Raw genomic sequence first — 15,631 nt, 5'->3', positions numbered from 1 at the left:
GGCACAGAGCACAGGCTGATGGTGCAGCAGAGGTGAGGGCTGGACGAGTGTGGGCAGGGTCGATTTGAGCAGCACTGAGGGTGAATGTGAGTAGTGCAAGGGGTGGGATGAGCATGAGCGGTACAGTGGGTGGGTGGTGTAGAGGGAGGGACAAGCCTCGGCGGTTAGGGCGAGCATCTAGGGCCGTTCGCAGAGGCGAGGATGGGGCAAACGCTCGTGAGGGCAAGCTTGTGGAGTGGTGGGTAGAGTAACCAAATGTATTAATGATTGGAGATAGAGTGGCTGTGAATGGAATCAAATGAAAGACCAGATACTGCATTGCATTGATCAGAAGAAACACCTTTAGAGGCCATTTTTCCCCGCAGAGCAGGGTTGGCCTTTTTCGGGCACCATGGTCCCCTTTTTGAAGCAATGTTTTATGGCCAGATGCCCTTCCTGCCGCCAACCCTGTTGGTCGCCTCTTGCGACACACAGGGAATTACCAGTGAACTGGTACTCAATTTGCCGACCTCGGAAGGATTACAGGCTGAGTCAACCCCCCTGGCATTAATTCAGCGATCGACCGGGATTTGAACCCAGGATCCTCGGATCCCAAGCCGGCACCCTAACCGCTAAGCCAACACCAGGCTTCACGAATAAGCATTCGTGAATAAGCACGAATTGCATTGATCAGAAGGAACACAAATAAGCAAAGATAGTCAATGCCTAGTGTTGGCTTAATGGTTAAGATGGCTGCCTTAAGATCTCAAGGTCCTGAGTTCAAGCCCTTTGTCATGCAGTTCAATTAACACCAGGTGGGTTGACTCAGCCTGTCATCCTTCTGTGGTCTGGGGCAATAAGCCATTCGAGTATCCTGCGGCGGAGTGGTGACCCATCCAGGATTATACTCTTAGCCAATGAAACTGCGTCGACAGCTCCTATGTGCTTCATGGCGCGAAAGGAACGGTTAAACAAGGTCATCAGGAGTAACCAGGATCTGATTTGGGATTCACCTGCAATTCCTAGCCTCAATCCCATCCAGGCGCAGCAAAGTGAGTCTTACAAAAATTTCTTTCATAACAATTTACTTTCCCCGAGACAGATAGATAAAGAAAAATAAATGAAGAGTTAGAGGGAGATAAAAGAAGAAAACGAACAAAGAAAAAGCACGAATTAAAATGAATAAAGACAAATGTGAAAAAGTAGAAAGTGTGAAAGAAACAGAGATCAAAGAAAGATCAGCAACAGGTATAAACTACTCGAGGTCTTCAGATATGAGGCTGGAGGGTTGAAAGTACCATAGTATGTTACCTCAGAGTGTTCAATACTAGGCCAATCAATGATTTAGATGGAGTAAAGGGGGGCGTGTTGGGGGTGATCAGATCCATGAAGTGTTGATACTTTCATAGATTGGGCAAAAGGATTAGCAGATGCACTTTAACAAAGAAGTGTAAGGTACTGGGGATGGGTATAAAAAAAAACACACAGCACAGTGCCAGGAAACTATTGGCCAAACAAACCACATGGGTTTCGATTGTATTCGTGGGGGGATGAATTGTGAATCAGAAGAGGTAGTGCTGATGCTGTACAGGGGTTTAGTGAGGCCTCATTTTGAATTTTGTTTTCAGTTTTGGTCACCACATCTGAGGAAGGACATAGTTGCCATAGAGAGGGTTCAGCATGGAATGACTAGATCGATTCTGGGCCTAGCTAGATATAGCTATGAGGAGCAGTTGAAGGAAACAGGACTTTTTACATGATAAAAGAGGTGATACAAGGGTTTTTGTTGATGTTGAAGAGGAAGGGTAGAGAAAATACACGGGACGGGCTAATCATAATTATAATAATAAAATATTAAATAAAAAGAGAAGGAAACATCCGACAGCGATGTATCTGTGCCTGCTCCATTGCTCTCCTCCCGCAATGAAATTAGTAAATAAATTGACAGATTTAATTAATGTGGTGATTATCGAGTGCAGGCATGATGGACCCAGTGGGCCTCCTCCTGTGTCAAAGTTCCAAAGGTAACCTGAACACAAGTCAAGCAAGCACATGCTCTGTACACAGTTTGGAAATGGAATTTTAAAAAACCCCACCCCACCGTCCCCAAAGCAATCTTGGCCAATGTTGATCAATAATACATTTAAACTTGAAAGTATCAGTAGTAGATCCTGCAGAACAATACTGTACTCAAGTTAGTGTATTCACCGATTAAATATTTCTCATATTAGACTCTTGGAAGCAAGAAAGTTTTGAAGATTCCACACTTTAGATAAATTCAACATGGCTACTCTCCACCATATCTTTGCAATTCCTTCGATCAAATTGGCATTTCCTTTTCTAACCAAGCCATATTATTGGAGACAAGTTCTGACTTATTTTACTTTCGACACAACGCAACCACGGTAATTATTCATGCCTTGATTGATTAGTACAAGAGGAAATAAAAAGTTACTCACCCACTGTCCTGCAGCTTCTCTTCCACGGCCTGCAAGGCCGCAGCTAAAGATGCATTAGTCTCTACTAGCCGTTTATGAGCAATTTCTTTGTCACAAGCACCAGTTGAAGTAAAGGTCTCCTTCCCGACAAAACCTTGGACCTCTGATCGGGCAGCTGAGCGCTGTGGCGATTTTAAAAGGGCAGGCTTGGAAACAAGATGGCTGGAAGATGATTGGACATGTTTCTTTGTCCCATCCCGTTCAGGTGATCGCTCGAGTTCAGATGGTGTGGTTGTCCCTGGAGCACAGGCTATTTTTCCTGTGGAAGCCATTGCAGGTCGAGCAACAGGTCCACTTGACCTGATGGGCCGGACCTGAGCTCCAGATGGTGGAGGAGGAATCGGAGCAGCCACAGGAAAGGCCCTGGACTTTTGTATGTTCTGAGAAGCTGAGTTTTGTGTTGAGGATTCTGGCCTATGTTCTGAGGGTGCTTGACGCTTTAGCCCGACTGTTGGTGGAGGGGATGCAATACGACGTCGACTGGAACCAAGAATTTTAGCATCTAGAAAAAGAATATTTAAGGAGGAAATCAATCGGGAAAGCCTGTGATAAAGAAAGCATTTGACAAGTTTGATGGAAGGGGTATTGGGAGGTGTACCAATAATTTATTAATACTCATTTTTGAAAACGAATCTATTATTTTGAGGAAAGTATGACTTTCACCTTTCACTCATCTCTATCTAACTAAAATGCACATAAAGCAGGGCAAACAAATACTCCTACTCACCGTGTGCAGTGGCTGACAATACGAGCGGCTTCTTTGTGATGGCTAAAGGGCCTTGCTGTCCCAACGATACAAACACAGGCTTAGGAGAAATATCAGGCTTTCCTCGCCCACTGGCAGGCAATGCTGAGGTGGTTCGGTCCCGCTCCCTGGGCTGAGGCAAAGATTGCTGTCGGGAATCTGACACTGGTTTACCAAAAACTGGTGCCAGAACCTTTTGTGGGCTTATTTCCTTTCCCTTTGGCCTCCGTTTCACTGTTCCTGACTCGGTCAAGTTCAAATGCACCTCACCCGGGCACAGTTGTAAATTGGTTGGATTTTCGGTCACTGCATTTGCAGGTCGATGTTCTAATGGACCTTCTTGAGCGTCACGGCATTCATCCTCTCCGAGGGAGCCCTCCAGAGCTACATCTTCAGCCTCTTTCATTGGTGAACATACACCTCGGGGCCGCTGTTTTATTGTGAGGTTTCCCTCTTCCGCAAATGGAATGGTTTCCGTAGAGCTCGCCTGTGATGGAGGGCGTTCTATCTTATCTAACTCCTCAATGTTCTTCAACTCCATTTCATCTTGATTTGTCTGTTCTACAATCAAGTCATCGCATGTTAAGGACTCCATTACATGCTCCTGCATATTACAGTTTGCTCTAAGCCACGAGGCAGTCTCTTTTTTTCGTATTGAGCTTTCCCTGTCCTGGATGAAGCATGCGCTGAACTCAAAATCATCACCCTGGTCTGTGGTAAAGCCCTCTCTGTCCATAATGTTACTATTGTCAGTCGTACTTGTAGCCAGAGGTCTGCTGCCAAGGTGTATACTGCTTGTCGTTACCCCATCATACTCTGTGTTTCCTGGAGTAGCCAATTTAAAAACGGTCTGCCCTCCTAAGCCTGATTTCTCAAGCATGGCAGCAATGCTTCGAACGCTGAGTGGACTACACAGATCATTATGCACGTATTTGTTCATGCCGTCATCAATGGATGGAATTGGCATGACATTGTTGGAGGTAGCTGAATTAGTCATTGTATTGGTGCTTGTGACAATGGTCATGTTATTGTTTCTGTCTGTGGTAGTAATGGATGTGGTGGCATCTTCCTGCCCAATGCCAGTGGACACTGTTGAACTGGATCGCTTTGGTGGGGGTGGTGGTGGGCCACGACGTTTCTGCCGTACGGCAAATGACTGGCTCCTATTTACTCCTCGCTCTTCCAACCCTGTCCGATTTCGCACCGAATGGCTTCGGCCTACACGCCGACCCATTGTCGCATATGCGCTAGTTCCGGGTGATTTGCTGCTGCCACCAACATTTCCATTCTCTTCCCCACCAACACTTCTTATGTCCATTGATGCATTGTATGAGAGGGTGTGTTGGTCTTCAGCCTCTCCATCAGAAGATGTTCTGCGGCGGCTGAGGCTGTGTGAACGTTTCTTCAGGGTGGGGGCAGAATCCGATGAGGTGAGTGAAGAGGCTAGAGGTGCTGAAACCACAACTGGTGACTGAGTTTCAGACAGCTGTCTTTGGGGAATGATGTAGGAGAATGGTGGTGTAGGACCGGATCCATCTTGGGAGCATGATGGTTTACAATTAAGTGGAGAATGTGGAGGATCAGGCTGTGGGTAGACCACACGGTGCATGGCATCACCAGTCTGTACTTTACTGACTTTGGAGACTGGGCTTGGGAACACAAAGGTTGCTGGAGTTACTGTAACACCATGATATTGTGTGTATTCAGGTAATATGGCTGCTGGAGTAGGGGAGGATGGAACCATTTTGGTAGGAGTATGTGGAGGGGAGAAAGATGACAATGTAGCTGAAGCCTGAGTTGGAAGGCTTCTCTGCTGTTGCAATGGCCTAGGCTTTGGTGGAACTGCAGGTCCGGTACAACCTTGAAGGCAAGCTGGAATGTTGTCCACTCTTCCATCTCTCATGGGCCCACGTGGCAAGCTATTGTACCTCATGCTTTGTGCCATTCTTGATTTTCCATTATCCTGCTGAGTGCTCGAGATACGTTCCAAACTCTCTAGTGAAGCATTCCGAAGTCCATTCCCTGGCTGGACATTCCCTGTCCTTTGTAACCGAAGAGATAGATCCCCCCTATTGTTAGCAATTGTTTCACTAGTTCGCCTGACTAAACTTGTGCTCTTTTGAATCACCCCGTTGCTCCTACCATTATTGGTGTTTGCGTATGCACTAATCATTGCCGTCTGCAGCTCACTGCTCAGCTCACTGTCTTGGAAAGACGAAAGTTTTGCTGATCGAGGGGAATGACACATCTCCCGAGGTAAGGCTGCATCGATGGATTCTTGGGGCCCAATTGTTAAGATGTTTGGAGGCTGACGTTGCTCCACGGGGGAAATAACAGATGATTCCACGCGTGCTTGTTGCTCGGCTCGTTGGACTTCGCTCAGCCTGCGCACAGCCAGCATCAACTTCTTCTGGTGACCTATTAGGAAAGGGTATTTATACTGGGAACAGTATACCATGTGGCAGAACTTAAGATGATTTCACATTACCAAATCTCTGATGTGATACAAATTCGTCAGGACACCAGCACACAACGGCTTACTCTTTACAAAAGGCTTGGTGTGATGTTTGAATGTGCACAAGCTAGTACTACCAGACGAGATAGATTCCTTAAGATCTTCTCCAAGGATGCCTTAAGATTTCCCCCCCTTCTCACGCCTCCTCCCCCAAGCCCTCTCCCTCCCACAGATCTCCCGATGTCCCTGCTCTCTAATGTTGTACTTGTGTGCTTCCCTCTCTCTCCCCATCTTGTCTCCCGCTCCCTTTATCATGTTTTATGTGTCCGTTTGTTTTTTTTGTGATCAATGTTAGCTCTTACACGAGCCTCGATCTTGTACACACACAAAAAAAAGGACTACGCTCTGTAATGCAGTATCCTGAATGTTGAGCAAAGGACGAAGGTTTTCTATTCAGATCTTAATCCTTAATTCAGGAATGGAACCCAGACAAGCGAGACCATTTAAAAAGTGAGAATGCTATTTCTGAGATAAACTGCATGTCTGATAAACCCATAGTCCAAACCAAACGCCATCATATGATACCTCTTCTGTCTTGATGATGAATCAGGATGAGGTGAGAGGCAGTGTCAAGATGGAATACTAATTATTTGCTAATACTGTAATAATAATAATAATAATAATGCATTTATTTTATATAGCGCTTTTCAGGGAGCCCAAAGACGCTTTGACAGAGTGCAAAACATAATGCATAGCAAAACATAAAAACAATTGCAAAAAACAAGACTGTAATCTGTAATCTGTAATCCCACACTCGACTGTAATCGAACCCACACACATTCCCCCCCGACCCCCTTTCCTTACCCAGCTTGATTATTCCAATCTCCTGCAGATCTTCCCATGTTATCTCAGACAAAAGCTCCAGCGTTTCATAGCCATTATCTACCAAGGTTTGCTGGTATCCATTAAGGCCAATCATAGCCAGCCATTGGCCCAGGTCTGCCTGAAAGGAGAAGAAAGAAAGAGGGGAAAATCATGGCTCGACTCTTACGTGAGAATTGGTACCGACACAGAAATATAATCTATACAATCCAAGGATCACAGTAACAACAGGAGGTAACTCAATTTGCAAATTCACCTATTGTATGTCACAATCGCTATCGCCAAATAACCTACATCACTAATCGCTATAACCTATATCATAAATCGATATAACCTATATCATAAATCGCTATAACCTATATCATAAATCGCTATAACCTATATCATAAATCGCTATAACCAATATCATAAATCGCTATAACCAATATCATAAATCACTATAACCTATTCATAAATCACTATAACCTATATCATAAATCGCTATAACCCATATCATAAATCGCTACAACCTACATCACTAATCACTATAACCTATATCATAAATCGCTATAACCGATATCATAAATCGCTATAACCTACATCACTAATCACTATAACCTATATCATAAATCGCCATAACCTATATCATAAATCGCTATAACCTATATCATAAATCACTATAACTTATATCATAAATCGCTAAAACCTATATCATAAATCGCTGTAACCTATATCATAGATCGCTATAACCTATGTCATAAATCGCGAAAACCGATATCATAAATTGCTATAACCTATATCATAAATCGCTATAACCTATATCATAAATCGCTACAACCTAAATCACTAATCGCTATAACCGATATCATAAATCACTATAACCTATATTATAAATCGCTATAACCTATATCATAAATCGCTATAACCCATATCATGAATCGCTACAACCTACATCACTAATCGCTATAACCTATATCATAAATCGCGATAACCGATATCATAAATTGCTAGAACCTATATCCTAAATCGCTATAACTGATATCATAAATCGCTATAACTGATATCATAAATTGCTATAACCTATATCATAAATCGCTACAACCTACATCACTAATCGCTATAACCTATATCATAAATCGCTATAACCGATATCTTAAATCGCTATAACCTATATCATAAATCGCTATAACCTATATCATAAATCGCTATAACCTATATCATAAATCCCTCTATCATAAATCCCTATAACCAATATCATAAATCACTATAACCTATATCATAAATCGCTATAACCTATATCATAAACCGTTATAATCTACATCACTAATCGCTATAACCTATATCATAAATCGCTATAACCGATATCATAAATCGCTATAACCCATATCATAAATCGCTACAACCTACATCACCAATCGCTATAACCTATATCATAAATCGCTATAACCTATATCATAAATCGCTATAAGCTATATCATAAATCACTATAACCTATATCATAAATCCCTATAACCTATATCATAAATCCCTACATCATAAATCCCTATAAACCTATATCATAAATCCCTATAACCGATATCATAAATCCCTATAACCTATATCGTAAATCCCTATAACCTATATCATAAATCACTATAACCTATATCATAAATCGCTATAACCTATATCATAAATCGCTATAAACCTATATCATAAATCCCTATAACCTATATCATAAATCACTATGACCTATATCATAAATCGCTATAACCTATATCATAAACCGCCATAACCTACATCACTAATCGCTATAACGTATATCATAAATCGCTATAACCTATATCATAAATCCCTATAACCTATATCATAAATCCCTATAAACCTATATCATAAATCCCTATAAACCTATATCATAAATCCCTATAACCTATATCATAAATCCCTATAACCTATATCATAAATCCCTATCCCTATAACCTATATCATAAATCCCTATAACCTATATCATAAATCACTATAACCTATATCATAAATCGCTATAACCTATATCATAAATCGCTATAAACCTATATCATAAATCGCTATAAACCTATATCATAAATCCCTATAACCTATATCATAAATCCCTATAACCTATATCATAAATTGCTATAACCTATATCATAAATTGCTATAACCTACATCACTAATCGCTATAACCAATATCATAAATCGTTATAACCTATATTGGAATTGCTATATAGCCTATAACCTATATCATAAATGCTACAGCTTATCTTTATCATAATTTCATAATCGCTATATACTGTTATGGTTCTCTACGCCGCCCTTCTTCCCCTTACCAAGGGGGGATTAATCCCCTTGTCTTGCTGGGCTTGGCGGAACCGAGACTTGAGACGTCCCTCGGACACACACGGAGTAGGGTTTCGGGACCACTTCTCGCTCGTACCTAATTCCCCGCGCTGCCCTGGGAGCGAGGAAACAAGCCTCGCACGAACCATGTGTGATGTGAGTACGCCGAGCGGATTGCGTACACGTGGTCCGTGCAGTCTTAATTAGTGGAACCCGATTTGAGCGATCTTATTCGTGCCACGCTTAGTCAAATGAGGAAACCACAGGAATGATCGAATCAGGAAGAAAGGAAGAACAAAGGGTGTAATTATTTCCCACACGTATATACAAGGTTCAAGGACGAAGAGACACAGAAACAGAAGAAACAGAAGACAGAAGAAACGGGCCCGTCTCACACTCACACAGGGAATTGCAGATGGGTAGATGTTCCCCACGCGTCGCCGTGGTCGTCCAGAGATGGTCCCCGTCCGGCTTTCCACGGCCCCGGCACATCCCGCGAAGATGGTCGCAGGCGAAGGCAGGGACTCGTGGCGCGTCTCCCGAACAAGCAGATGTTGGGGCGGAATGGCAAAGGGCACACTTTAGCGTGGCTGGCGGTTACTCAGCCGTTCTCACTCGCGCGTCTCAAATTGCACTGTACTCGGTTTAAGCGCGTCTGGCTGCGCCCGCGTATCTGTACCGTTCTCGTGCAAGTGCGTGAAGTTCATCAAGTTCATCAACTGCCGCGAGTCCTCTCTGCTGCAGTCCTTCGTTTGCCACAAGTCCTGTCGAGGGCTTTCGCGCAGCGGGTTTTATAGCTATGCCCCCTGAACCTTCTGGAACTCACTCGAACCTTCTTACCACGCCCTGTGACGTAACGCTGCCGTCACCACCTCTGAGCTCTGATTGGCGGCTCGTGCTTTCCTTCAGCGCTTCTGCCGCTCCGCCCTCGACTCCGCCCCGGTCCTCCTCTGCCTGCCTCGTGTTAACTCGCCCAATAATCAACCAACGTTTAGCAAAAGTGATTGAGGCTACGGACGTAGGATGATCGGTAGAAGTAGGGCATATTCTCCTGACTCTACTCAACGCAGAACTAACAAAGTGTTACGGGTTCCTCTACGATCTCCTGGTCTCGGTATACATCCGAACCCCGAGAGGAGCCACGGCAGAAAAATATGTTACTCTGTGTTAGAAATTAATAGTGAAACCACACCAATGATTTATAAATGAACAAATAATATATTGAAAATCACACAGGAATAACGGTACAACAAATGGCAATTAAGAGTGCATTCTAAATACCATCAATAAAGTCAGATAACTCACTGCGCTCCCAGCAAGTGAAACGGACACTCCTCAATGTTTCTATAACCTTTTCCAAGGCGAATGTAATTCGCTCCAGCGGTCACTAGAACGATGTCCAGTCGAAGCCCGAATCTCGCCCTCCAGTCGATATTCGAATCGCGTACAGTTGACAATGGTGTTCGCCCCGCCGAAACTGTACAACGGCGCCCTTCAGAGGGGCACCTTCACCGCTCACTCAGCGAACCGCAACGTAATTGGAGACGAAGCGGTCGCACACACACATCCCCGACAAACGGTAGGATGTTGGGGTGAAGATGACGCGAGGCAAAACCTTTGTAGGTGTCCGAAGCGCGGGGTTCAAAATGGCTGACGGCTCTTACTTGAGCCGATGCGACTAGGCGAGGATTCGTCAAAATCTCAGCGCCCAAATCTGACTACGCAGATTTTCCACTCCAGCGATAATTCCTATCGCCGGATGTCCCTTCAAGGAACTCAAAATTCCCTCGTGACTTTCGGAAGACCAGGCTCGCTATGGAGCCTTGACGTCACGCGTCTTCTCCAACTTTGCTCGCGCCGCCTCTTCTTCTTCACCTCCTCGTGTTCCGGTTCGGTTTCCTGTATCATTTTAAGTTAACCTTTTTAACTTTAGATAGCTGTTCCTGAATAATAAACATTTTGAGAATAATAATAGTACATAATATCCGAAATATGTCAAGTGGGTGAAAACCACAACAGCGGAAGTGACGAATCCGTAACACAAAGGAAAAGGACTAAGCTTACAAATACGAAGACATAACTATACTATCGCGAGGCTACATGTTGCTTGTGTGACTAACTATGGGGGGCAAGCTTTAACCTTTATTAGGCTCACTTTACAGACTCAAAACCGCAACAATACATATAGCGAATAGTTTCTTCTTCTTTCGTTTGCAGCACAAGGCTGTGGGTGCGCGGGGTAGCATCATTGGGTGAGGCTTCGCCGGTGATGCAGTGCCCCCTGAAGGCGAGAGTGGGAATTTGTAATTTGTTGATGGTGTTGGCGATAACTCGTCCACTCTTCAGCCGAAGGACACCGTGGGATCTTTAACGACCACCCACTAATTCCGGCAGACGGGATGCCCAGTTTAGCGTCCATCCGAGGGACAGGAACACTTGCACATTGATGAATCACCCTGCATGTGAAACACCCCGGAATGGCAGTTTATAGCTGGGTAGGGTGAAACCCAGGCGAGATGGCTTCGAGGTGAATGTGAGCACCTCTAGGGCCTAGGCTATTCTGGTAGCCTCGTTATAGCTTACTAGCAGAAGTACCCGGCATTGCCGGGCGGGGGAGGGGAGGGGGAGGGGGAGGGGAGGGGGAGGGGGAGGGGGAGGGGAGGGGAACGGGGGGAGAGCGAGCCCCTTGGTAGAGCGAGCGATTTTTTTTTTCATAGCGCCATAGCGATTTTTTTTGTCATAGCGTCATAGCGTTCATCGCGTCATAGCGATTTTTTTTTTCATACCGTCATAGCGTCATATCGTTCATAGCGCTCATAGCGTTTCATAGCGTCATAGCGTTTCATAGCGTCATAGCGATTTTTTTTTTCATAGCGTTCATAGCGTCATAGCGTTCATAGCGTCATCACATGATCGCTCTGAGCGAATCAGCGCCCACCTGCTCTGATTCCGTTGATTCCGTGCGCTGAAATGCGCTGAGGTAAATATGAATAGAAAATATGGATCGTCAAATATTTTGAGTTCGGCCATGTTCGTCCCAGGCTCAATGGCCATGTCTATGCCAAATATCAAGCACGTAAGCCTCTCCGTTTAGGAGTCTATCGGTAACATTACACACACACACACACACACACACACACACACACACACACACACACACACACATATATATATATATATATATATATATATATATATATATATATATATATATATATATATATATATCTATATATATAAAACACAGTTTGTATATATATATATATTGTTGCGGTTTTGTGTTTTTACAAATAAAGGTTAATTTCCCCTCATAGTTAGTCACACTACAACATGTAGCCTCGTTTAAGCTCAGTTATTTCTTAGTAAGTGTAAGCGTAGACCTTTCCTATGTTTAGTTTGCATTGAGTAGAATAATGAGAGTTAGGTCTCCTTCCAATGCTTATGCCGCCTCGATGCTTTGGTTTTTGGCGCAAAATTACCACGAGGCCGGCCTGACAAGTCGATCCAGGCCGAAGGAAGGCGGGACAGAAGGAGTGGGGAGTGACCGGTAAGCGCGAGCCGCCAATCAGGGCTCGAGGGGAGTAGCTTGCCACTGCGTCAAAAGGCGTGGTTTGGAACATTCGAGATGGGCCAGGGCGTGGCAATATAACCCTGTGCCCGAAGCCCCCACCTCAGTTATGGGGAGAGGCGCTTGAGAGTTCTGAGAGTGCGCGGTGTTGAACAAGTTGTGAGAGTCGGTTCGGAGCGCCAAGTTGTGGGAAGGGAGGCAGACGAGATACAAATTGAGTTCGCGGTTGAGCTTGAGTCAGATCCTCTGTTGAGTTATGAGAGTGAAAGCGCGCCGTTGTATTCATCGAGCTGTAAAGGACTGCCGTGCCGGGCGTGAGACGCGCATATTTTCCTGCCTGCCTTTGTTCGAGATACGCGCTGCGAGGATTCCTCCCGCCTGCCTGCCTGCCTTCGTCGGGGGACGTGCTGTGACCGCAAGAGGGCCACGCCGGGTGAGCTGTTCCTGAACGACAAAGCCGGCACGTTCAGCGCATGAACATTTTCTTCCTTCATCCCCCTGTGAGTGTGAATGGGCCCATTGTCTGGGAAGATAAGTTAAGACTGTATAAGATCTGCCCTGTGTCTCTGTTCTTCTACCGATCATTGTAAATAATAATTAAACATGTTATTTCTTTGATTCGACCGTTTCGTCCCTTCCATCATTGACTGAACGTGGTACGAATTGTATCGCTCTAATCGGGTTCCAATACCAAGGTAATAGCACGGACCACGTGGTGCGCCATCCGCTCGGGTGCACTCAAATTACGACAGGTAGGTTGCAAATTACGACAACCTACCTGTCACTCGGGTGCACTCGGTTCGTGCGAGACTTGATCCCCGCTTCCGCGGCGGCATGGGTACTTAGGTACGTGCGAACATTGTCCCGAAACCCTGTCCTGCGTCTGACCGGAAGTGGCGACTCAAGTCTCGTGGTTGCGACGACCCAAAAAGAACAAGGGGCTTAATCTCCCCTTGGTAAGGGAACGGGGGTCGCGCGAAACCGTAACAATATATATATATATATATATATATAGACACACACATACATACACACACACATATATATATATATATACGAGTATATATATATATATATATATATATATATATATATATATATATATTATATATACACACATACACATACCTATACATGCACACACACACACACACACACACACACACACACACACACACACACACATATATATATATATATATATATATATATATATATATATATATATATATATATATATACACACACACACACACACACACGACCATCAGGTGGACGGTGCAACCTACCTGTCAAACCCTAATGTGAAACTTTCAATTGGGTCGGGAATCGAACTCAGACAAGACATTTCAGAGGCAAGTGCGGTACCTCTGCATCATCCTATTGGATGTACCTTGAAGGTGTTGTTACTTAAATGTGCAAAACAAATTGTAAAATAAATTATGGCACCAAATGGGTAAGGGCAGGAAGGAAGTAAATACTGCAGTGAAGCAAGTACTGTACACCTCTAGAAGTCTTGCATTTGGACATATTTTGACATTTTTGTTCTGCTGCTTAGAGTGGTCTTTAATGGAAAAATTGCATTAGTGTGGCATAAGATATATACTTATGTCCTTGCATGTGTGATTTATGTGAAACTCCTCCACGAACATTAGACAACTGTAAAAATTAATAAATTAAAAAATTACCCATTCGAGTTTCTCAGGGGAGCACGATATTAGAGTTATTATGAGAGTAACAATTATTATAGAACCCTGTAACAAATGAGGAGACAAATTAAGTGTCCGCCATTTTGAGGAGACAAGCAAATCTTACTGGTTTTGAGTCTGGCAGCCATTCTGAGATGTTGAGCTTGCCGATCTCCGATGTAATCTTCTTTCTGTGGCCCGGTTTTGTGACTCCAATGGCGGTGAGATCCTGTGATGATGATTGCAGTCCAAATGCATTGCGTAGCCATTAGCAAGTCATGGGGTTTTGGTGAGAGGGGAGGCAAATACAATCTGGCTTTGAACATGACTGTGATTGAAAAAAATCAATCTTTGAACATGAAAAAAAAAATTCATGAGCTGCTATCTTGACACATTTATAAAAACCCATCCTTCACCAGACATGCATAAAGCAGGTGGACATACGCAAAAAAATCATCTAAGCGCCGCGAGCATGACCTGCTTATACATTCACTGCTGGGTGCTTTGCGTTTTCATGGCTTTTGCGGCCGCAAATTTTAGCTACACTATAATCGAGAGCTTGACGGGATGTTCCACCAGCTGCATGACACGTCATCCCTGTGAGTTACTGTACAGAATGAAACCACTCCACTATCTATTAGTGCAATTAACGGTCTCACTTTTACCCAATGAAACTGGCATGGCATGCAATCACGGATTTTCATCGACATTCGCGGGATTTGCCTTCGCCATTTGCAGAATTATTGCCGACATTCGCAGGTTTTGTCTCACCATTTCCAGGACTTTCATCGACCTTCGCGGATTACCTTTGACATTCTCGGAATTTGTGTCACCATTCGCGGTTTGGTCCTCTCTATTCGCGGATTTTCGCGACTCGGGAACCTATCCCCCCCTTTTTCCATTGAAACAATGCCCTCCTATTCGTGGCATTTTCCAGGAACGTATCCCTATGAATAGTGGGACCCCACAGTGTATATATATATATATATATATATATATATATATATATATATATATATATACACACACACACACACACACACACACACACACACACACACACACACACACACACACACACACACACACACACACACATATATATATATATATATATATATATATATATATATATATATATACAGACTTGGCATTTAATATGGAATTTTTTTTTTTCCTTGACTTGGGTTTACTTTCTTAACTCAGCATATCAATCTGGTGAGTTTCTTTTACACTTTGGTGATTTATTTGTTAAAAGAACCACGTCACTGATTGTCTGTCACAGCAAGAAGTCAACAACAGGATTATATCACAGGTGGCGTGGCAAAATGTACGGACAGGTGCATTTGATGATTGGCTTCACAGTCGGGTATACAAGGGTTGTTGCGTTCTGCATTAGTGGAAAACTAAGACGCTGCACGTCTCCAAAAGTTATTGCCGCTTCCTCTGGAGATGGTCCGTCAACTCGACAATGCCGTTTGTCATGGAGTGGTGGCTTTGCGAAAT

At 43.8% G+C, this 15,631-nt stretch overlaps 1 protein-coding gene across 2 annotated transcripts in view; it reads right to left on the bottom strand.

Annotated features, from left to right (window-relative positions):
- The window catches only part of LOC137426860 (caskin-1), a 313,044-nt gene that overhangs the window by 2,978 nt on the left and 294,435 nt on the right, over positions 1 to 15,631 (bottom strand). For both annotated transcript variants that reach the window (XM_068115825.2, XM_078778949.1), the window contains 4 exons: positions 14,253 to 14,354; positions 6,542 to 6,680; positions 3,205 to 5,640; positions 2,439 to 2,979 (listed from right to left, as the gene is read on the bottom strand). In XM_068115825.2, the coding sequence (XP_067971926.2) occupies positions 2,439 to 2,979; positions 3,205 to 5,640; positions 6,542 to 6,680; positions 14,253 to 14,354 (3,218 nt within the window). The remainder of the gene's footprint in view (positions 1 to 2,438; positions 2,980 to 3,204; positions 5,641 to 6,541; positions 6,681 to 14,252; positions 14,355 to 15,631) is intronic.

This window comes from Myxine glutinosa, chromosome 5, assembly GCF_964187855.1.
Source record: "Myxine glutinosa chromosome 5, kmMyxGlut1.1, whole genome shotgun sequence".
Lineage (NCBI taxonomy): Eukaryota > Metazoa > Chordata > Myxini > Myxiniformes > Myxinidae > Myxine > Myxine glutinosa.
Note: the sequence above shows the minus strand (reverse complement) of the source record. Positions and strands in the feature narration are given on the sequence as shown.